General features: G+C 33.1%; 1 protein-coding gene across 1 annotated transcript in view; it reads left to right on the plus strand.

Annotated features, from left to right (window-relative positions):
* The window catches only part of LOC132753397 (SRSF protein kinase 3-like), a 48,365-nt gene continuing 23,653 nt past the window's right edge, over positions 1-24,712 (plus strand). The window contains exons 1-3 of the mRNA XM_060743861.1: positions 1-148; positions 237-330; positions 16,877-16,942. Of these exons, the coding sequence (XP_060599844.1) occupies positions 115-148; positions 237-330; positions 16,877-16,942 (194 nt within the window). The 5' untranslated portion in view covers positions 1-114. The remainder of the gene's footprint in view (positions 149-236; positions 331-16,876; positions 16,943-24,712) is intronic.

Here is a 24,712-nt window from a genome sequence, read left to right on the forward strand (position 1 = left end):
GATGTATGATATATGAGCTAGATAAAATAATTTTGGAGCCTGTCTGTAAAGGAAATCAAATGACCCACAATGCAGTTCGATAACAACACGCATGCGCTAACGTTCCATTAATGAATGGTGAAAATGAGTTCCAAAATAGCAAGAAAAGGTAAAAACAAACTCTTTATTAATGAATCGTTGCCCATTGAGTCGTAAAATAATATCTCACATTAATAAAAATTGCTCTTGTCTTTCAGCCCAGGCCATTCAATCACGGAAAAAGCGTGCCAAGGCTAAAGCTCGGTTCAAAGGAGATCGTCAGACGCTGAGAAGAGAAGGTGGTCGAAGCTCGTAAGTAACTTGAACCTAATGTTGCGTATTAATGAATGGAAGGTGTTTGCTTCTTGCTTTCTCATTAGTTGTAGTACTGTGAAAGTTCGGTGTTTTCTTTTATTTTACCGAATAACTGTTGTCAGATATACCCTTGACAAATTTCTAAATAAGTCAAGATCAGTTATTCATCTGAGTCCATGAGGTTAGCTACAATCGAGAATTTTAGGCAGCAAAAGCAATTTTTTAAAACCCTAATCCTAAACGCTTAACATAGAAGTTATCTAGATGATTTTGTAGAAAAACATAAATATTGACAAAATAATATTCAATGGGTTAAATTAAAGTATTCACTAAAAGAAACAAATGGCCTTTTCAACTAAATGAAACAAGTGTAAGGTTATGTAGCCTGTCATTTAATTGAACTGAATGTTGTATTCAAATTGAGTCTTTGTTACATTCAACTTCATACCTTGTGATACCTTGTGATGTTTGGGAAACTTTATTAGTCCCCTAACGGACTATCATTCCCCTCGAGTTCCGTTTTCAGTGTCGTCCGCTCCGGTATTGGTCTATCTAATATATATTGTCCATTTTAAATCTCTTCCATTGCCAGTGTTTATCTAATTTAGATTTGAACTCATTTACATTCTTTGATAAAACTATTTCACTGGGAAGTAGGTTCCATTCGTTTACGACTCTATAAGTGAAGGAATTTTGTCTTATTGCCTTTAGTGGTCTTAACTTTTCTAATTTATAAATATGTCCTCGGATTTCATGATTTGTAACAGATAATTTGAATAACTTTTCATAGTCAAAATCGTCTACTTTGTGAATAAGTTTAAAAACTTGTATCATATCTCCACGTTGACGTCTGTATTCAAGAGTTGGTAAATTCAAAGCCCTTAATCTTTGTTCATATGTGAGTCCTCTTAGTTCAGGGATGATTCTTGTAGCTCTTCTTTGGGTATTTTCTACTAGTTGTTTATTTTTCTTTGTTACAGGGTAATAAATGATATTTCCATAATCAGTGATTGGTCTTATAAGACCTTTATACAATAACAAAAATTGCTTCTTATCCATCATGATTATTATTTTCTTAATAAATCATGTGATATTGTGAAAGCCTTCTATTTTATTGACAAATTTTTATGAATGCTGCCATTGTATTTTTTTAGACATACATTATATTAGATTAAATCTTTAATCTATAAAAAAAGATTGATAGAGTTACAATTATACTGCTGAATTGCATAACCATGACAAATGGCATGTTAACAGGCAGTCCAGCTTGGAAAATGAAACTTTTATTTGTATTGACCAATTCTTGAGTTGAATTTTGTTTTAATAAGAGCACATGTTTTTGTCTTCTAACCGTTTGTAAGACCCACCCAATTAATGTACAAATAGTTAAATGTCAGGGTTTGACAGTTTGGTTATTCAACTTCACAATGAAATCAAAGTTATGCACTGATGAAAATTCTTTTTCTATAAATACACATGATCTCATTTCCAGGACAGGCATTTGGTTGTCAACTAAAATGAAAGATTTTCTAATTTTGGAAAACTTGCATATGATCAGTAACAAGTTTTTCATATTTTCTAGAACTTTTCATGATTAAAGATAATATATTTTAAACAAATTTATGGAAACAAAAATGGCAGTCATGCTTTTTGAGTAATCTGCCACTGAAATTGAGATTTTGCTTTTAGGTCATTTTCAAGAACAGATAATCCAAAACTCTGGCAAGCAATACCTCATTTGATTTTGTGGGGTTACTTTTATTCCCTGTCATAATGCTAAATATGCTGAACTTATATGTGACAGATTTTATTCTACAGTTCCTAATGTGAAATGATTTATTAGCTCACCTGTCACAAAGTGACAGGGTGAGCTTTTGTGATCGCTTTTCGTCCGGCGTCCGTCCGTCGTCCGTCCGTCCGTAAACTTTTGCTTTAAATGACATCTCCTCATAAACCACTGAGCCAATTTCATCCAAACTTCACAGGAATGTTCCTTTGGTGGTCACCTTTAAAAATTGTTCAAAGAATTTAATTCCATGCAGAACTCTGGTTGCCATGGCAACCAAAAGAAAAAACTTTAAATATCTTCTTTTAAAAAACCATAAGAGCTAGAGCTAAGATATTTAGCATGAAACATGTTCTAATGGGTGTCTACCAAGTTTGTTCAAATAAAAGCCCTGGGGTCAAAATTGGCCCCGCCCCTGGGGGTCATTGATTTTCCCTATATGCATATAGTAAAAACTTAAAAAATCTTCTTTTAAAGAACCGTAAGAGCTAGAGCTTAGATATTTGGCATGAAACATCTTCTAGTGAATTTCTACCAAGTTTGTTCAAATAAAAGCCCTGGGGTCAAAATTGGCCCCGCCCCGGGGGTCATTGATTTTCCCTATATGCGTATAGTAAAAACTTAAAAAATCTTCTTTTAAAGAACCATAAGAGCTAGAGCTTAGATATTTGGCATGAAACATCTTCTAGTGAATTTCTACCAAGTTTGTTCAAATAAAAGCCCTGGGGTCAAAATTGACCCCGCCCCAGGGGGTCACAGATTTTCCCTATATGCATATAGTAAAAACTTAAAAAATCTTCTTTTAAAGAACCCAAAGAGCTAGAGCTAAGATATTTAGCATGAAACATCTTCTAATGAGTGTCTACCAAGTTTGTTCAAATAAAAGCCCTGGGGTTAAAATTGGCCCCGCCTCAGGGGGTCATTGATTTTCCCTATATGCATATAGTAAAACTTAAAAAATCTTCTTTTAAAGAACTCAAAGAGCTAGAGCTAAGATATTTAGCATAAAACATGTTCTAATGGGTGTCTACCAAGTATGTTCAAATAAAAGCCCTGGGGTCAAAACTGGCCCCGCCCGGGGGGTGGGGGTCATTGATTTTCCTTATATGTGTATATAGCAAAAACTTAAAAATCTTCTTTGGAAAAACCCAAATAGCTAGAGTTTAGATATTAAGCATGAAACATCTTTAAGTAAATATCTATAAAGTTTGTTAAAATAAACGCCCGGGGGTCAAAACTGGCCCTGCCCCAGGGGTGTCATTGTTTTTAACTATATGTGTATAGTAAAAACTTTAAAAATCTTCTTTTAAAAAAGCCAATGAGCTAGAACTTAGATGTTTAGCATGAAACATCTTCTTGGGTGTCTACCAAGTCTGTTCAAATAAACAAATAAAAGCCCTTGGGTAAAAATTGGCCCGGGGGTGTGGGGCCTATATACAGGTGAGCGACCTCAGGGCCATCATGGCCCTCTTGTTTTAATTCAGTTCCTTTTAAAAATGCAATTTGTTAACTAATTGAAGCGTAACAAAAGACTTAAGGTTAAAAGATAAAATTGTTTTAAACTTTGCATAATAACTGAGAACAAAAAAAATATTGGTCTACTTGATTTTGAGTTATCTGCTGTTGAAAATATCAGCAATCTTTTCCTTCTTTAGAAAGGCCTGGCTTCCCAGTCTAGACGCTTCCCAACAAGAAATACAAACATATTTTTCCTTCTTTGTTTGAGTCTGGTTACATGACCCCCTCCTATTGAAAAAAGAGACATCTTTTCCTAATTCCAAACAAAAAATTCCCAAACATATGAGCTTTTACAATATAAAACTAATGATGACATGACCATTTGTAAGAATTGTTATTAATATCAAATTCTGTTGCTGCCACTCTAACAAGTGAACCAAACATTTTTACATTGATCTATAAATAAAACAACAAATTTATACGTGTTGTTGTTTTACTTTTGCTCAATAATATAGCTCACAATACATATCAATTGTGTTTTTATTTGCTGCCATTGTTATTTTCTTCTTTCAATAGGTATGCTCAGGCTTCGCGAAAGTTGCCGGACCGTCGGACATGTCCGGCAAAAATCAGGTTGGTCCGATATTTTTTTCCTAGTTCCGGACGTTATGTCCGGTACGAATTCCGGGATATATCCAAGACCGATCAAGACCAAGTTTTCTCCCTTGAATAAAAAAATGTGAAACGAGTTTTGATTCGCCGTTTCATTATAAGTGTCCAATCAAATTCTAGATACATACGACCACAGGCAATCGGTGCGTGGCTTGGATAGTAGCTATAAAACTATTGCTTTCCGGTCCAAAGTTAATCAAAATCGTCTATTGGTACACACTTTCAGGAGTTATTTGCACTAACTTTTTGTGTCGCCTTGAAAAGGTGACATATAGGGGTTACTTTTGTCGGCGGCGGCGGTGTCGGCGTCGTTGTCGGCGTCCGCTAAAGCTTGTCCGGAGCATAACTCAGTCACTATAAGTCACTATAAGTCTGATTGACTTCAAACTTGGTATGCATGCTTCTTTCAATAACCCGAAGTGCAGTGCACAATGACCAGTACTTCTGCAGTTCTTATTTTTTGAGTTATTGCCCTTTGTTAATTTTCATACTTTAATTTTGTCCGGGCCATTTCTCTTCAACTAAAAAAGCTATGGACTTGAAACTTTATAGGATGATAGATCTCATTAAGAAGAAATGCAGTGCACAAGAACCAGTACTCTGCACTTCTTAATTTTTGAGTTATTGCCCTTTGTTAATTTTCATACTTTATTTTTGTCCGGGCCATTTCTCCTAATGTATAAAAGCCATGGACTTGAAACTTCATAGGATGATAGGTCTCATTAAGAAGAAGTGCAGTGCACAAGAACTGGTACTCTGCATTTCTTATTTTTTGAGTTATTGCCCTTTGTTTATTTTCATACTTAATTTTTGTCCAGGCCATTTCTCTGAAAGTATAAAATTATGGACTTGAAACTTCATTAGGATGATAGATCTCATTAAAAAGAAGTGCAGTGCATAAGAACTGATACTCAGCATTTCTTATTTTTGAGTTATTGCCCTTTGTTGCTTTTCTTACTTTATTTTTGTCCTGGTCATTTTTCCTCAAGTATGAAAGCTATGGACTTGAAACATCATAGAATGATAGATCTTATTGATAAGAAGTGCAGTGTACAGAAACTGCTGCTCTGCACTTATCATTTTTTAGTTACTGCCCTTTGTTATTTTTCATATTTCATTTTTGTCCTGGCCATTTCCCCTAAACTACATTGTTCACAAGGCGACACATCCGACTCGCGGAGTTCTAGTTTAATTTCCCCACATTGTACATGTATAAAATCCTGATCCGGATATTCAAAGTACGCATGCTCGGTTCCCGCTGGTACCCAGCTTCGCTCAATCTTTATTATGCGAAAAGGTTTTCGGTACGCATCAGGTACATCCGGGTCAGCATTTGTATACATGTAATGTCAGGAAATTAAATTATTGAAATAGTTAGTGCAATAATTACTGAAATGCCTACCTACAGACGTTTTGGATTAAATTTGGAGGGGTAAGCGATAGTATTATAGCTGTCTTTTCTGTTTCTACTGTTTGCATGCACTGACATTAGTTTGTTATTAAGAAAAAGATCGATTTATGTTCAAAATTGTCTACTTTCAGTTCGGTCAAGCGACAAAAAGTGCATTTTCGCTTTAAAATTCCATCTTTTGTCATACCAACTTGTCTAATATTGAACATGTTTCGAAAGAGAAATCATTTCTGCGTAGATTGCACTTTATTTGGTGAAAATTGGTTGACAATTAACAAAGATCTGGGAGGTAACATAAGGCCTGGTGGTAGGTCCGCTGGCGAACACTCATACCTTTACTATATTTATAGTATATATGGATGACATTTTTAAAAACAAATTTCCTTTGTTGATTTATTGAAAATAAGATATTTTAAAAACATTTTGAATGAAAAAAACATATTTACAAAAATAAGTGGGCGTGGTCATGTACATGTATACTATCCAAGCCACGCACTGATTGCCTGTGCATACGACTTTCAATGAACTTGTACTCGGAAGAAAATGTCGGTGTAACTGCATTATTGCTATGGCGCTACCCCAGGAAAAAAAAAACGTAAATTATCTAATGAAGAAAAAAAAGCGAAACAAAAGGCTATGTCTTTAAAAAAACCCACAAAGGTATTACCATATACTTATATTTGGAAAAAAATTCGGTCAGACTAAAGTTCTTTCGGTCAGACAAGAATTGAAAGTTTGTCTGACCGAATGTCAGGCAAATTTTTCGGCAGTTTCGCGAAGCCTGTTATGCTTACTTTGTATCAATAGTCTTACCCCAAAAAAAATCAGTTAAAAATGATGTGCTTTTTTCAGCATGGCATGTCACTATTGATACTTTGAAAAAAAAAAGTTACATTGAAACTATGTATTTTTTTGGACTAATTTTGCTGAAAAACTATATTTTTGAGCACTTGAACGTTAAGAAGACAAAGGGTTGCCAATAATGTTTGCTGAAGAGAACTTGTACCAGTATTTTTATTTTAGAGGTATATGTAAAAATGTGTAAAACTTAATGCTTAAAAGTGAATGAAATTAGATGCAAATGTAATGTAACTTTCAACCATTATCAAACATGCCTGCACTGTGTCTTGAAGATGCATATTTCTTAACTGGTGATCACAAAACTGATTTGTAAAATTTCCAAGCTCTATACCTTTTGAATGATATGCAAGCAGTCTGTAGTATAAGCATTGTTTCAAGTTGTCCCTTTTATGGCTGTCACATTACAGTTACATTCCAATTTGGTTTATGATGGCGGTATTGGTGTCTGAATTGCTAAGATTTTCAAAGATCTCTAGAGGGTGTACCTTCAGTATCAAGTCACCAGTAAGGTATACTACAGGACTGGTGGTCACTGGAGAGATATTTTCTTGTGGCATGAGGCATATCACCAGTTCACCATACCAAGTATGGTGAAAAAACTCTGATACCTGGCTGAATATATTCTAACTATATTTCTGTGCTTTCGCACATGTGAGAGTTTTTTTTAACTTTTCAAAATTCATCATCATGTACAATTTTTTTATTTCAAAGTGTAACATGCCTCTCAAAACAGTCAGCAATGAAAGGAAGCTCTACCATGGCCATACATCGGTCATCTCTTAAGTCAAGGTTTGATCAACCACCATCTGTCGCCTTCCCTTCTTCAATGATTAATATGCCAATATAGCATTGTAATGGCCATGGGCAACTGCAAGTTGCAGGCGTAGCATTGCCATTCTCAAATGTCTTGAAGGATTTGCCATGCAGTTGTTAAGAACAGGATGGTGATGAGGTGTTTATTTATCCCCTGTATGAAATGGAAGTCATGCAAAATCCAGCCCGGAGAACCAAGTCGGTTTCTTTCCATACAAATACTAACTGGATATAACTTACAGTCAATGTACGATTGTTGGACACCATATGACAATTTGGACATTTATAGTACGGTAATCAGATTGTACGTAACAGTAATCAGTGGATTATTGAAAGAATATCTGACGATGTATAGAAGGAATATGCCAAAGGTTTTCACTAGGTTAGATCATGCAGCAGGGTGTATGGCCTACCCATTCTTCCTGGACAAGATTGAAATGTTTCTCTCCGATCTCAAATTATCAATGGTGTCTCCCACTGATGTCTCTATCTCAGACTGTCCATGCTTTTAATTTGTGTTTTATGCAATTTTAAAAATTGTTCGGAGTGAACATTAGTTCTTTAAGCACTATTGAATAAAAACAATGAGACAAAGTTTTAAGCACTATTGAATCCATGAGACAATTTGTTACCACACTTGAGTATATACTTAAAAGAAACAAAAAATCATTGCCTTTATGTATATACTTAAAATATTTTAGTTTTCTTTAATTGAAAAAAAAATGGATAGAAGTTTGGTAAAAACTGTAAATTACTTGTAATTATAATTTCAGACATATATCTATATTTTTAGCACCAGATACACAACATGAGTTTGTTCCCTTAAAGAGACTCTAGCCATGTTTCTAAACATGACAGGACAGGAAATAATTATTAACACTCCATTTGATGAAGGTCTAGACCAATAATTTGTGTTCTAAAGTTCATCGCTCACTCTGTTTTTCCAGAATGTTATCATTATTCTATTTACGAAAAATGACCAAAAATATAAAAATGTTGCAATGCTTTTCAATCAAATTGGGCTAAGAATAGCTTGAAAAGATGTTTCTCAGTTTATTTCAGAGTATATTTCTTATTATTTTTTGGCTTATTTTTCTGTTTTAAGTGTGCCAGTTAATCATTGTAAGAAATTCAAATTTTATGTTTTTAGGCTTTTAGACCTCAGTGGAGTTCCTTTAAGAAGTCCTTCAAGCTCTTTTTGCTTGTTTGAACTTAATGTTGTACGTAGTAATATTGTGAATGATGACAAAGTAGTTAATTAACAGTTTACTTATATTTTGTGATATATCAGTGATACCTTTGTATCTTTAGACATGGAAAGAATTAAGTAACTAGGAATTAAAATGTATCCTAACATAATCTATCAGGGATGCAATGTGAGAAATATTTTAAGCAAGATTATGGTGTTGATTCATGTTTGGACTAGTGCTCAAAGGGGCACAAAATAGTGCTAAAAGGTGCAACAAATGTTTTCCCTTCGTAAGTAATGCACGAAAGGCATCAGAATTACTAAAAGGTTTCAGTGTGGCTTAAACCCAAAGAAAAAAGTTTGATAATACAAAAGTGTGCATGTATAGTTGAATGTTGATAGATAATCATGTTATCAGTCAGCTTTGATTCTTTATAAATCTCTATATGTGTTATGTAAATAGTTATTTATACCCAGCTGTTGCCTCTGATTAAGTTTTTATTCCAGTGAAAGTAGTTATCATGGTAATCTGGTGGAGATATTGCTAATATTTTGTTGAGATTACTATTCTTACAGTAAATTTGTCACATTATGGAAGTGTTAGCATGTTAGTCAGTGTCTGACAGCTGTCTTGAAAATAATGGGATTAAAGCTCTTTATTCACATCTTAAAATGGAATTTTCTTCTCTATTAAAATGATTACAAATTATTGGTTTAATTAATAGTATTCCTCAGAGGCTAGCCTCCAAAACAAATCATAAAAACGTACATGTAATGTTTGCTTGTTTGGTTTTTATGCCAATTTAAACACATTTTTGATCATATTCGGCTGCCAGTCTACCTAACAAGCTTTTCTTAATAAAGAACCAGGAATTAATTAATTTCTGTGTTAGTGATCGAGTACTAATCTCAAATTTTCGGTTTTGGCAGTGTGAAACAAAGTGACCCATTAGACTCGATGTCAAAGATCAATTGTCATGAAGAAATTTAGCATCACCCAAGGATAGAACCAGTAATGCCTGCATTAAAAATCTGATGCTCTCACGATTGAGCTATAAAGCAGGCAGGGTATTTTCAATCTATCACCAGGAGCCAACATGAAGTCCCATTCCCAATCCATAATAACCTCTTTTTTCCCCAATTTCAAAAAAGAAATTCCTAACAGCTCAGAAATCAAACTCACAGTTTCAACTTTTTAGAAAAAATAAACTCTTTTTTGACTTGTTTCATGAATATTGTGACTATCATACTCATTTTGAAAAACTACATGTGTAAGGTAAACTTGCAGCTTTTTAAAATTTCTCAAATTTTCTAAAATTTGAATATTTTTTCCCAATTTATGCCAGGGACTTTTATCCCAAAATAGCTGGAAAGGGCCCTGGCAGGGAAAAAAATCATGAACAATTTATATAAGTTAATTGAATCCCTGGTAAAGGACCCGCTGTGCTGAGACAAAATCCTTGCTGAAAGCCCAGATATTGCAATACAGATGTACTGTATCCCCTGCCATTTTCACACGAAAATAAACCAAGACATTGATCAAGCACAAACAAAAGTTAAAACACAGCTCATTGGCTTCTTAATTAATCATTTTATTATTAAGCATAAGTAACTTTGTTCTGATACAAATATTTACTTGCAGTGTTTACTGTTGTTAGAGACAGTTATTTATTCTGGAACTGTTTCATTCAACTTCCTGTATAGAAAGATCTTGATGATTCAGGGAATTTTCTTAAGAGAGAGAATTTGAGCATATTTGATCAGAGCAGTTCGTATTCCCAAAGTGTTTGAAACCATTTCTGGAGTATAAATATCAGTCCCAAGTTAGACGTTAATTACTTTATTGATAAACATTGCTATGAACCAAAGTCAATACATTTCATTGATTTATTTTTACACAGGCTCCTTTTGAGTAACTGTCCTATTTGCAGACTTTGTAAATATGGAATCTGCTCCAATAATCAGTTCTCTTAAAATGTGTTGTTAATATCATAAGATGTGAATATGGTAGCCCAGTTATGACTACTCCAGTTTATGAGATTTTCTGTGAATGTAATGGATTGGTACAAATGGATAAAACAGTTGGTTTACAGCCTGCGAGATTGGCAAATTTGTTCTGGAGAATATTCACATATAACTGTTATTCATTCATCATTGTTTCTGTGGTGACTAAACAGCCTTAAGGATGCAGAAGTCTGGGTAAAATCTACAGAATAACATGTTGAAAGAACAAGACATAAATGGAGAGAAAAAAAAAAGAACTAAATATACGTAATAATATAGATTACTTTACTTTTGCCAGTTTAGGTAATGTTTTGAAATATTTTAATATTTATGCAGCTCAGATCAGTGACACTAGTTATGATTTAGAATGAGACAATCACGGATTGAACGGTACGGTTTGAAGAGGATAAAGATATCTCTTCCATGTTCAAGGTATCAGGTGTACATGAATATTAATAACTTTCATAGTCCATTATTCAACACAAGTTTATGATATTTTGCTGATGTAAAACAAAAAAACCCACAAGATTTTCCCCTCCCAGTTTGGCAAAAGATGATGTTCATTCCATTGTTAATGCTAGATAATGTTCACATTTAATCTGCAATTTTGTTCAATTAGTGAGCTATATACTAGATCACAATTTTGAAAAATTATTTCCTCTGGATAATTGTATAGAATAATAGTGCTTTAATGTTTCATGTAGTCCACAGAAACTCTTTCAGTTAAACAGCGAGTGGTCTATGACAGATTTATTTCCCTTTTGTCATTATTTCATTAAGTATTTAGTAGTCTTTTGCATCCATGATTAATTGTGTGAGAAGCTGGGCTTCAGATATACTAGGACTTGAAGCATAGTGTAGGTTTCAAAGTGCCAAATGAGCCGTTAAATATTTTTTATGTATTACTACAAACATGTAGAATTCCCTAGTTGATTGAGTTGGTGATGTATGCTTTTTCATCCACTTGCCTGTGGAAAAACAACTTATTACAATGCTTTTACTGAAATATTTATCCATTATTTTAGTCATATTAAATGATAACTTATGTATAAAGATAAGACCACACTGTTGAAAATATGGCAACATACAGGAAGATACTATATTATATATTATTCTGCATGTACAAATTGTCATACACTGTTATATAACAAAGAAGCATAGATGTTTGGAGACTGGGCCATCCTTAAAAAAATGTTTGTTTGCAGTAACCCGACCCAGAATTTTCAAGGTGGGTAGGTAGGTCGATTTTTTTTTTTTTACTGAACTGTACTCCCAAATAAACATGGAATTTCAAAAATGCTGGACAATATATGCTTTGATAATCTGGTAACAATTAATAAATTGATAACTGAATTCTAATTTAATAAGAACTACATTTTATTTCTTCTAACAAACCTTTAAAAGAACGAAAACAAAGCACAAGGCATAATTTTCTGATTCAAAAAAAAATTTTTTATCCAGACCATGAAAAAAAAATTTGAGTAGGGGCAAATTTTGTGAGTCGGTCGCGTTACTGCAAACAAACATTTTTTTAAGGATGGCCCTGCAGGAAATTAAAAAACAACAATTATTTACATTGCCAAAACACTATAATCTTTAGTCATTCTGAATATTAATAAGCTTAGCTTCTATGAAGGTTTGGTGAAGACAGTCAATTTCATGTGTTTGGGCTTAATCAGGAATTTTCTTGTAAGAACAGTTTAGGTTGTAAGTGTTGAATGTGCTCTACCTTCATTTTGGCTCAGTGGTCTAGAGTTGTCACTTTAGCTTGTAAGCAGTAGGTCTTGAGTTCAAATCACAGCAACCGTGGCATCTTATCTGGTGCATTTGCATCTTTCTGTTACACGCTAAAAGTGTTCCTAAGAATTGTGGTCGAGCTACATAATAGTTTAATGTGCAGCATTTTCTTTGAAGAATTTTCTTACATATATATTGTATGTCTATGTAATAGTGGTATTCAATTATTTAAACATTGTCTGCAATTCTGATAGTAGTCTAAAGATAAAAGAAGTTGTAAGTTGGTAAGAAAATTAATTTAAGGAACATGCTTGCAGCATCCCCTTTAAGAGGTAAAACATTACTTGGTGATAATTGGTGATGTGTTTTTGTATGGTTTTCTGTGAGTGCTTATTATTACAAAAGGTTAATAGTACTTGTATCATAGTTAGGGGACCTTTCTGTTAAAAATGTGTCTGAGTTAAATCGTATACATATACATGCATCGTGCGTTAACTAAAGTGCAGGTATTAGTTACCCGCACTTCAGAGCATGCCCATTGATTGGCTCATTTTTGCTGGGGTTGACTTATTGTGACGGCAGAGAAAGTGAAAGCGACAGAAATATCGTATTTAGATGCTCGTTCATTGGTTACTTTTCTCCGGGGTTTCATATTGTGTCAACAGGGAACGTGTTTTTATGTTTTACTATGATACAAAAGAGAAAGAACATCAAAACACTTGGCAATCTGATTAATACTCGGCGGCTACGCCCCCTCGTACAAATCAGATACCCTTGTGTTTCGATGCTCTTTCTATTACTTATTATGCCCCCATTTCGAAGAAAAGGGGGTATATTGCTTTGCACTTGTCGGTCCGTCGGTCTGTCGGTCCGTCGGTCCGTAGACCAAATGGTTTCCGAGTGATAACTAAAGAACCCTTAGGCCTAGGAACTTCAAACTTGGTATGGTGATTGGTCATGACCAGTAGATGACCCCTATTGATTTTGGGGTCAAGGGGTCAAAGGTCAAGGTCACATTGACCTTGAAAGCAAAAACGGTTTCCGATCAATAACTAAAGAACCTTAAGGCCTAGGAACTTCAAACTTGGTATGGTGATTGGTCATGATCAGTAGATGACCCCTATTGATTTTGGGGTCAAGGGGTCAAAGGTCAAGGTCACATTGACCTTGTAAGCAAAAACGGTTTCCGATCAATAACTAAAGAACCTTAAGGCCTAGGAACTTCAAAATTGGTATGGTGATTGGTCATGATCAGTAGATGACCCCTATTGATTTTGGGGTCAAGGGGTCAAAGGTCAAGGTCACATTGACCTTGAAAGCAAAAACGGTTTCCGATCAATAACTAAAGAACCTTAAGGCCTAGGAACTTCAAACTTGGTATGGTGATTGGTCATGACCAGTAGATGACCCCTATTGATTTTGGGGTCAAGGGGTCAAAGTTCAAGGTCACATTGACCTTGAAAGCAAAATCGGTTTCCGATCAATAACTAAAGAACCTTAAGGCGTAGGAACTTCAAACTTGGTATGGTGATTGGTCATGATCAGTAGATGACCCCTATTGATTTTGGGGTCAAAGGTCAAGGTCACATTGACTTTTTAAGCAAAAACGGTTTCCGATCAGTAACTAAAGAACCTTAAGGCGTAGGAACTTCAAACTTGGTATGGTGATTGGTCATGATCAGTAGATGACCCCTATTGATTTTGGGGTCAAGGGGTCAAAGGTCAAGGTCACATTGACCTTGTAGGTAAAAACGGTTTCCAATCAATAACTAAAGAACCTTAAGGCCTAGGAACTTCAAACTTGGTATGGTGATTGGTTATGACCAATCAGATGACCCTATTGATTTTGGGGTTAAGGGGTCAAAGGTCAAGGTCACATTGACCTTGTAGGTAAAAACGGTTTCCGATCAATAATGAAAGAACCCTTAGGCCTAGGGACTTCAAACTTGAGATGGTGATTGGTCATGATCAGTAGATGACCCCTGTTGATTTTGGGGTCAAAGGTCAAGGTCACATTGACCTCTTAGGTAAAAACGGTTTCCGATCAATAACTAAAGAACCCTAAGGCCTAGGAACTTCAAACTTGGTATGGTGATTGGTCATGACCAGCAGATGACCTATTGATTTTGGGGTCAAGGGGTCAAAGGTCAAGGTCACATTGACCTTGTAGGTAAAAACGGTTTCCGATCAATTTACTAAAAACGCTTAGGCCTAGGAACTTCAACCTTTGTGTGATGAATGGTCATGACCAGCAGATGACCCCTATTGAGTTTTAGGTGAAGGGGTCAAAGGTCAAGGTCACATTGACCTTGTAAGTAAAAACAGTTTCTGATCAATAACTCAAGAACACTTAGGCCTAGGAACTTCAAACTTGGTATGGTGATTTGTCATGACCAGCAGATTACTCATATTGATTTTGGGATTAAGGGGTCAAAGGTCAAGGTCACAATGACCTTGTAAGTAAAAACGGTTTCTGATCAATAACTAAAGAACGTTCGTCCTAGGAACTTCAAACTTGGCATGGTGATTGGTCATGACCAGCAGATGACCCCTATTGATTTTGGGGTCAAAGGTCAAGGTCACATTGACCTTGTATGTTAAAACGGTTTTCGATCAATAATAAGAGAACCCTTAGGCCTAGGAACTTCAACCTAGGCATGGTGATTGGTCATGACCAGCAGATGACCCCTATTGATTTTGGGGTCAAGGGGTCAAAGGTCAAGGTCACATTGACCTTGTAGGTAAAAACGGTTTCTGATCAATTTACTAAAAACGCCTAGGCCTAGGAACTTCAAACTTTGTATGATGATTGGTCGTGACCAGCAGATGACCCCTATTGAGTTTTGGGTCAAGGGGTCAAAGTCATGACCAGTAGATACTTTATAACCCTTATTAATTGTTTGATCACTGGGTCAGAAGTCATGCATTATAACCTTATCACATGACTAATTGGCTGCTGATAGGGGGCATACATGTTTTACAAACATATCTTGTTTTGATAAATTTAAATAGATTACCGCAAGTATTCTTTTCAAAAGTACATTGTATTGTTCTATTTATGCTGTTCAGTAAGAGATAAAATCAATGAGTTATTTTTGCTGGAGAAGAAATTGTTTTCACCTACCATTTTCAATTACCATACCAAATAGAAGCATAATTATTTAGTTTTTTATGTACATACAGTATGACAAATAAAGTTTAATTTCACACAATAACAAATTTCATTTTATGTCCATGTATATCAAAATGAACATGTTTAATCATAAGAAGATATTTCTCAAAGAAACATTAATTACATAATTTAATGTACTAATATTAAAAAGCTTGCATATTAAATTTACACTATCCCTGGCTCCCTGCTTATTTTTAGTTTGACTTTTTCAAAAGAAAATATCCAAGGTATTGCTACAGTCATGTTGTCTGCACCCTCCAAAACTTTCACTTTGGCCATTATTATTTTATTTCTTCATACTTGGACAAAACATCCCTTTGGTCAAAACCTTCAAGAAGACTGGACAGAACTTGACTTTGGCATTGACCTCAATAATCTTTTGAACAAGAATTTCAAGTAGATAAAACTATTGTAATTTCACCTTTATATCAGGTAGACCAAATTAATCTAATTTCAACTTTATTTAACCTTGGCCATCAAGGTCAAGCTATTGAATTTTGTTTTGAACAGATTTGATTCATATGTGAACAAAAGAACTTACGTCAAAATGGACATGTTGAATTATTCTGATATGACCTTGACCTGGACTGTCAAGGTCAAAGTATCAAAATTTGCTTAAACTGTCATATTTTGTTATTTATTCAGAGATTTGACTCATATTGGACAAGAGAACACATATGACAAAATGGACATGTTGAATTATTCTGATAAGACCCTGACTTTTTGTTGACCATTGACCTTGATTGTCAATGTCTTATTATTAAAATTTGCTAAAATTGTCATAACTGACACTGTGATTTGATTCAAACTTGGACTTGGGTTTATTTGTTTTAAAAAATATTATGTTTTGTAGGAGTACTCTTCACAATAATACTCTTGTCTTAATGTGTTTGAGTTAAAGAAATAAGAAAAAGTCAAGCATGACCCCGCTAGATGGTGGCTCTTGTTTATAATGGACTTGTTTTGCTTTGTCCATTGTCAATGTTATGAAAATTATTGGCCTGTTGAAATGACTGGTATTGCCTAGCTGTTGGGTTTGATTTGAAGCATATACCTCAATAGATCAGATGATTTTATACTTTCAGCATACCCTGGAAATTGTTCAACTTTATTCTCCTTCATAATTAATGCGTGCTATGTTTGAAATGTATGACAAGTGACCATTTGTTAAGAAGGAAAATTAGGGTAAAGCCATATTCATATTGAATTTCATAGGGTACGGTACATGATATAAAAATATTTTAAACGCATATCTTAAAATCTGAACATTTTAATAACCTTTAATTATTTAAAGATCCTAATTTTTTACAGGTCTCAGATGTTTGTCATTTTAATACGCTAAGTATTTAACACAGTTAATAAAACTATTTAGGTGAATTTTGTTATGTAAACTGAGATACAAAGTTAACAGTGATACAGTTGTTATTCTGTATTTTGTAGCAGTGAACCAGATCTGCGTTTCTTCCACTATTATTATCCTTGGCTACATCATGGTGCCGTCATTGTGTAAGTGGATGTTCAGTTACCTTCGCAGCCTAATAACCTGTTGCGCTTTCATATAGCCCGTGCTACCTGTGTTACCCGTGCATTATCAGTTACAGGAGTTTGCACTCTTCTCATTTGCATTAATTTTATTCTGTTTTTTGGCGCTTTTTATTCTGTGGCAGATGTTTTAGCAGGCTATAGAACCAGGCTGTTAATGTATTTATGAAGAAAATTTTATATATGTTTTTTTATGCTCTTATATTTCTCTGCATTAATAATTTCTAGGATTTTGAAAACTAAGTATTAGATGTATTTCTTTTTTAGCAAAATAACTCAAAAATAGAAAATGTTCTGTAATTGTACTTTGATTTAGGCAGATTTTTTACCTAAAAATGAACTGATCGAACTTGTAACTTGGTCTGTCTGGATGTATAAGTACAATTATTTGTAAGAAATACCTAATGCTAAATAAGATTATTTTTTTGCAAATGATATTTTGTTTGCTGTTTATATTAATTTGTTTTTATGTAAAAAAAATATTGTCAGATATATTGTTCTTGGTATATACAATTGTTGTTTTCTGTATGTATTTTTGCTCCATCATTAAATATCAGTGAGTGGCAAGTTAAAGGTTCAACTTTGATTTTGTTGGAATGGAAATGAAAGTTTTCAGAAAGGTTTGTTTACATGTATTTAACTGTGCTGTTGCATGCTGTATGGCTGTTACAGATTGAGTGAGTGGTTTTCTGAAAATGGTATTAAACTTACAAAAAATTAAGACTGCAAGAGTTTAAAAAAAACCATACCACATTTTGCAAAAATATTCATCCATACTAAATCATTTTATCTAGTGATTTGAAATAATGTATTTAATTTACTTATTTTCAGGGAAAGCATAACTATTGTCATGATGACAATGATGGCTGCTTTGGTTTACCTTTTAGTCAAGATTTTATTTGTGGTCATATTAAAACTTCAATGCCATTGCATTGAAACTTTGTGTATGACCCCATTTTAAGGTCAATTGGTCAAGGTCATTTGTACCTAAAATAGGTAATAGGTTAATGTTCATTTTCCAATAAACTATTAAAGATATTAACTTAAAAAGTCATACTCTTCACAGTGATAACCGCCCATAGCAGATTGTAATCACTGCTTTCACAGATGTCACATGGTGATGAAAGTCACATGACGTAACATCAAAATTCAAAATTAATGTAAATATCGACCAACACATAGAAAATCTAACGTCATTTTTCTCTTTCCGTTAAATAACCAAATATTGTTAAAAATATGTGTGGTGGCAGAGATCTCTTTACTGATCAGGGGAGATTACTGCATAGGAGATTGTTAAAAAGTCAAACCTGCAATTTTAGAGATGGTCCAATATTGTTTATATATGGATGAATCGTGATTATTACCCTTACAATACAGTATCGTGATACAATATTGAGGTACCCATATCTAGTGATACATTTTCTATTGCCTGGTTTTACTATGGTCAGAGACTTCTCATTACTTTATGACATTTTTGAACCTAGAGGAATTATAAATAAATACTTATTTTGAGCTAGTCAATATCTAGTCATTAAGGTTGTATAACAGAAATTGAGAATCAGAACTATGGTATTGAAGATATTAACTAGGAAGGATTTGAACATTACAAACTGAATTTATATTTTCTGAATATTTATAAGTATACTGTATACTTAAAATATTCGTTTATTATCAAGGGCAAGTCATTCTGAGAAGCAGTTGTTTAGAATTATGCCCCTTTACTTAAGTTTAATATCACGTTTAACCCTAAGAAAAGTTGAGTTTTTATTGTATTAACTATTTTTTGCTATTTTTCTAAAAGGACATATATATAATTATATTAAACAAAACAGTAGAAATTAAAGTTTCCTGTATCTACCTTGAAGCAAGTTGTGTCTGATCATTTATCAAATCAAATACACACTCACAGAAAATAAATGTCATGTATTTGAACTTTGATTACATAAGTTAATGATACAGTAATGTATTTTCCTTTCTTTCTGAAACAGATTGTCTTCTCTCCTCTCCCAACACACTTAACTATATCATTTAACACTCAGTTGCACGCCTCGACTTGAGTAAAATACATACATGTACTGAAACCCCCTAAATTTTTTAATTTCACAATGTGTTATTGGTACTATTTTTAGGGAATTTTTGAAAGACATCTTAATAGATATTCAAGATGAATGCAAGTGTTGTTGCCATATGTTTGTTAACAATAATGTCATTAACAGTTTTCTATATTAAATTAACTAGTTTTACAAAACCTCTCTTCTTAACCTCTCTTAACCTGTGGTAAATATGACTGATTTCCTAAGAAAGCTCTTTTTTTTAAGTATTTTCTATTATAAAAATCTTGAATTCTGTCTTCCCTCTCTTGACCTTTACTAGGAGAAGATTGTTAAGATGCTTTCATGGCCTGATTAGTGTACACATGTGGAATAAAGCCCATGAGGATAATATAGCTTTATTGTGTTTGAGCATAAACTTTGTGCTTGTTATGATGATTTGATCTTGTTATTATGTGTTGTTTTTTTTCTTTCTATACAGAGTCTTGATGCTATATCTTTATGGAACGTGACATTATGGTCTCTTATAGAACAGTACATTTACACGATGTCAATAAATGTATGTGATAGCACAGTCCAGTCCATGAGAGTAAACTGTGGCTGTTATATTGATTGTTCAATAGACTTTGTTTGATTTATAGACATCTTTCATGCTAGCAACTAGTATATTGAGGAAGTTATCAGAGGAAGTAATTCAGTCATGGTTCTGTTGCTTTAATTTGTATGTTTCTGAGTGACACAGTGAGATAGACCAATAATGAAGATCATTGATTCAAGAAAATTCAAGTTACTGTAAATAATGAAGTCAAAATAAGGCTTGATCAGTGTTGTATTGTTTTCACATGTCACATTTAATTTCCCTCAGAAATAAATAAATTTTTACTTCTTTAGAAAGGGTGTAAATGAATTTTATAATGTGTAGATAGTGGTTTTAGGGCATATTAGATGTTTGTTACCTTAAAAAGTAGTGCTAGATGTGAAATCATGTGTCATTAAAGTAGCAAAATGTAAACAAAGAAGTATTTTGACTTCCATACAAAAGAATCAGTATAACTGAGTGATTTTTTGGAAATTTTAAAGGAGAACCAAAAATAAAAAGCTTTTGAGAAATTAAATTTAAAGAATTCCTGGGGCATAGTGCTTGGGGCTTTAATCATGCATAAGTTTAAAGACATTATATTAAAACTGAAGAAAATATTTGGTATAGTAGTATTATAATTAAACACATAATATTATGATGTACAGGTATCAGATAATTGTCATGTAAGTTCAGATTCTTCTACAGAAATGATATCAATTTTTCTCCTGGGTGTCCCTTGGGTAAAAACACATTTAAATCTTCTTGTATAAAGAACTTATAGATGTAGTATTTCCTAGATGACAACAAAAGAAATTTTATAAACTTTATAACACAACTTGGGTAAAAATGATACCCAATGTGACTTATTTACTCACTGATACATTGAAGAATTGTGACCTTTCCTAGCAATGTATCAATGTGTTTGCGACCCAAGGACATCATGGCCCTCTTGTTATTGCACATTTGTCCTATCTAAATATGCAAGTGAAGTAAAATATAAACTGTTGGGATTTGGAATCCATTCAGGGTTCTCGGGGACGCTTATTTCGGCGTCCCGGTACGCATGTTTATTGCAGCTGGACGCATATATTTCAGAGCAAGGATTCCACGTACGCTAAATTTTGCCCGGGGACGCATAAACATTCCCGATTGTTTACAACCACAAATACACAAATGCGTCAGCGCGTGTCAGTCTATAGGTAGGCGGTCCTATGCACATCTACCCGTGAAGCAATTAGCCAATCAGCGATAACGCTTCCGATCATTATCACGCAATAGTGGTCAGACTAATGTATACACGCGCTGTACAGTACATGTAATTACCAGATATATCACGAGGTGATAATTTTATATCTTTGATCAACAGTTGATTGGAAATTAGCAAATTTTACCGACAAAAGGATAAAATTATCGACTATTTACGCCGCAAGTTTTAAGACTGTTTTCTAAAATTACAATTGAGTGTAATTTTGAATGATTGTCGAATATTTTCGGCATTATAATGATTCACGGATTTATATTAATTTGTAATATAAATCCGTGAATGATTGTCGAATATTTTCGGCATTTTCTAGGCACAATTTTGCTTTAGTTTCATTCTTGCAAAAACTTTCTTTAAGAGTATTAAGAATTTAAGATATTGTGCCGAAATGCCAGGTACACATACGCTTTTCTCTATCCGAAAATTGATCCCGAACATCGGCGATTTCACGTTCGCCAGAAACCCTAAAATTTCGCAAAAATTCTCGGTTTCCAAGCCAAACATGCGAATGAATTGTTTCTTTATTATTTAATCAACATTAAATCTTTAAATGTCGATCTTTAATTTGCCCCCTTTTGAAGATAATTGCTAAAATAATCGTCGATCTGATGAATCTCTTACACACTGTGTGAATCTGTACACGATTTTCCTATTCATTCCGCTAAACGCTGCCTATATACATTTACGTTTTTTTTTTAACAAATACAAACTTTTTGTCTTAAGAGTGGACTTATTTAACCAGAGAAAAATTTGATTTGGTATAAAAGTGAAAAAAAAAAAAAAAAGATTTCCATGGGTTGATGCATTATAATGATTATAATTTCATAATAAATATTAACAACAAAACAATAATTATACTATGTAGTTCAGAGTTTCTTTTGAATAACTATTTACTTTGGAAGTCTCTTGAACATTCAAAATATCAGCAATGCTATTGTGAACATTGAATGACTAATTAATCTGTAAACATATTAATTGCGACGCGCTTTTGACTCCAACTTTTTCAGGGTTGGGAGTCCATGGACTCCATGTTTTAAAGTCCTAGTGAGAACCCTGTCCATTATTTTGTAATAAAAAAGATATTAAAATATAAATGTTGTGTGTATACCCATTAACTTTGCTTTTGATATAATACTATGTATAATGCACCTTCATCCATATATAATAATAATAATATAAACTTACTCATCCGAAGAAAATAAAATAAATAAGATGCTGCATACATGTATTAAATTTCATTTTCTCTTGTATTAAATTTAATGCTTTTGAGAGGATGTAGATTTGTTTGAAAAATCTTGATCATGTTCTGCTAAAAACTTCTTTCAACATAAGGCAGAAGTCTGGAATTACATAGAAATTGTTCTGATAATTTCAGCAAAAATCATAAGCAAATGAGTGAACAGTCTGATAGGCACTCCCTTTATGTTAGGCAAAAGAAATAACTGTTTCTCCAAATATTCTGCTTGTGATTGAAAGTATTGGACGTTATGCAGAATATCTCAGAATATCTGCATAATCGAGGCAAAACTCTCTCTGTATCTTTGTGTCACAGACTTTTCTAGTAATGAACGAGCGATTTACTTGAGATGTCAACCTTGTTGTGATATTGTTTATGTGCCAAGTTTGCTCGAATACTTTTATATCCATTTTCTATGAGAACGATACATGCTTTGTATAAATTTTTACAGTTTAAATTTCATTTTGGATAGTGCTTGATTTTCCTTTTACTGTGACAGGTTGTATGTGATTTTATTTTAGATGAAAAGTGCAAACATGTCATAAATGCTTTATGATGTGTGTTTGTTTATGGTTTCAATGCATTTTTTGCATGTGGTTTTCAAATATGATAAGTTACTGATGATAGAAGTGTGTTATAAATAAGGACAAACATGGATTTAATTGAATTTTTGTACATTGTGTCTATATAGCAGTGCTGTAATTCATCTGAACAAGATGTTATCAAGTTTTAACATAGGAGAATTTCTTATATATATTTTTCCATCTTTATTTTTTTCTGGAAGTAAAAGTGTTTAATTTCTTTGTGTAAGGATCATTGAGACAGTTGTATGTACAAATGTGCAAAGATTGACCTTGTTTATTATGGAATGATGGGATACTTTTAAGCACTCATTGAAGGAAGATAATATTACATAATGGTGCTTGTAACATAACATATATTCCAGTGTCATTATGATTTTTAAAAATGTAAACTGTAGGAAAATATTATTATATATTTAGAAAAATGTGTGTGTAATTTATGTATTTAAAAAAAACAACTTGACAAGTTTACTTACTCAAAAGTGACAGTCTGGTAAAGAATGAAGGATTAGGATGGTTTAAAATAAGACAAAATATTTTCTTTATATGTTTGGTGACATTGTGAGAAGTGATATGGACAAGATTCAACTATCTTTTGCTCCACTTTGAATCACATTGTGTATTTTTGCCATACAGTATTTGGAAAAACAAAAAATTTTGATACAGCGAATTGAGGGTATGAAATTTGGAATTGATGTGTTGCATATATGACATGAGATCAACAGCTGTTGCACCATTCAGGTGATGTGAATTACTGTATTGCATGTTGTGGAGAAGTTGTAAGATTTTGGCAATATTCGTTAAGGACTTTTGTTTGCTTTTGCATGCTGTCCTTGATATATTTTAAAAATCTTTGTTATTGAAGCGGATTTTAACTTTTAGTAAGAAATTAAAAGTATAATAGTAAATATAAATTTACTAAGAATAAAACTATGGAAAAAACAGTTACTTATATATATGTACATTATTTTGTGCATATATATTGGTTGATGTTAAATTGATATGTTATGAAGTTGCTATTCTTGTCTTTTTATTGAGAACAAAAGTTACTAAATTTTAACTTTTAAGACTATTTTGCATCAGTCTTTAAAAAAAGATATTTATCTAAAGCTAACCATTTATAACATGTAAATAGCTTTACTGAATTGATATTAGCTGTCATGTTAAAGTATGTAAACAGCTGACTACACCATGACTCAAAATATTTTTGTCACTGAAAGAGTGATTACTAATGTTTGTACTTTATATTTATATGTATATATATTATTTTTGATATATTTTCAATGTAAAAAAAACATGCAAAGGGAGATAAATTTGAGAAGATTGACATAATTATTAAATGAATCTGGTTATGAAGCCATCTGAATCTTGTTGTTTTATTAACTTTGAAAATAATATTGTGTTACAAACATTGGAGGAATATTTCTTGCACAAAAAAAAATCAAATTGGTTGATCAGAAGTATTGATATTATTCTTTAAATGTTGATGAGGGCTTAAAGTTTGAAAATTTAAAGTTTTTAGTATAATTCTGAATTTCTGATTGAGCATGACAATGCAAAATGTTTTTTGTTTTTTTGTGCATTTTGTCATTTGAAATATTTGTCTTAGCTATCTTTCTTGATTTATTTTCATCTGAAAGAGGTCGGTTTTTATTGCTTAAGGGGCAATGTTGGTGTCAAAATGAAAGGACAACTGTACTTCTAAAGGCTAGTTGGAAGAGAAAATTACACATTAGAATGTAACACATAAAATTTTCCTAGGCTTGCATGTCTTAAACAAAATTCATTTCATAAAAATTACTAAGGAGCTGGTAAAGAAAATGTCACTTTAGCAAAGCCTATGGCTATTTTTTTTTACAGATATCAATACACATGCTAGCAATGCTGTTTGTGCCACCTGAAATACCTAGTGTTGAATTGAGTCAGTGGATAATCTTTTATATGGAAAAATTAACTTAAATTGTAAATTGCAGACTCAGTTTTGATTGAGTTGATTGATTTAGTGTTTATACTGGAACAGGGTC

Source organism: Ruditapes philippinarum, unplaced genomic scaffold, assembly GCF_026571515.1.
Source record: "Ruditapes philippinarum isolate M1 unplaced genomic scaffold, ASM2657151v2 ctg4_1_1_1_1, whole genome shotgun sequence".
In the NCBI taxonomy this organism is placed as follows: domain Eukaryota; kingdom Metazoa; phylum Mollusca; class Bivalvia; order Venerida; family Veneridae; genus Ruditapes; species Ruditapes philippinarum.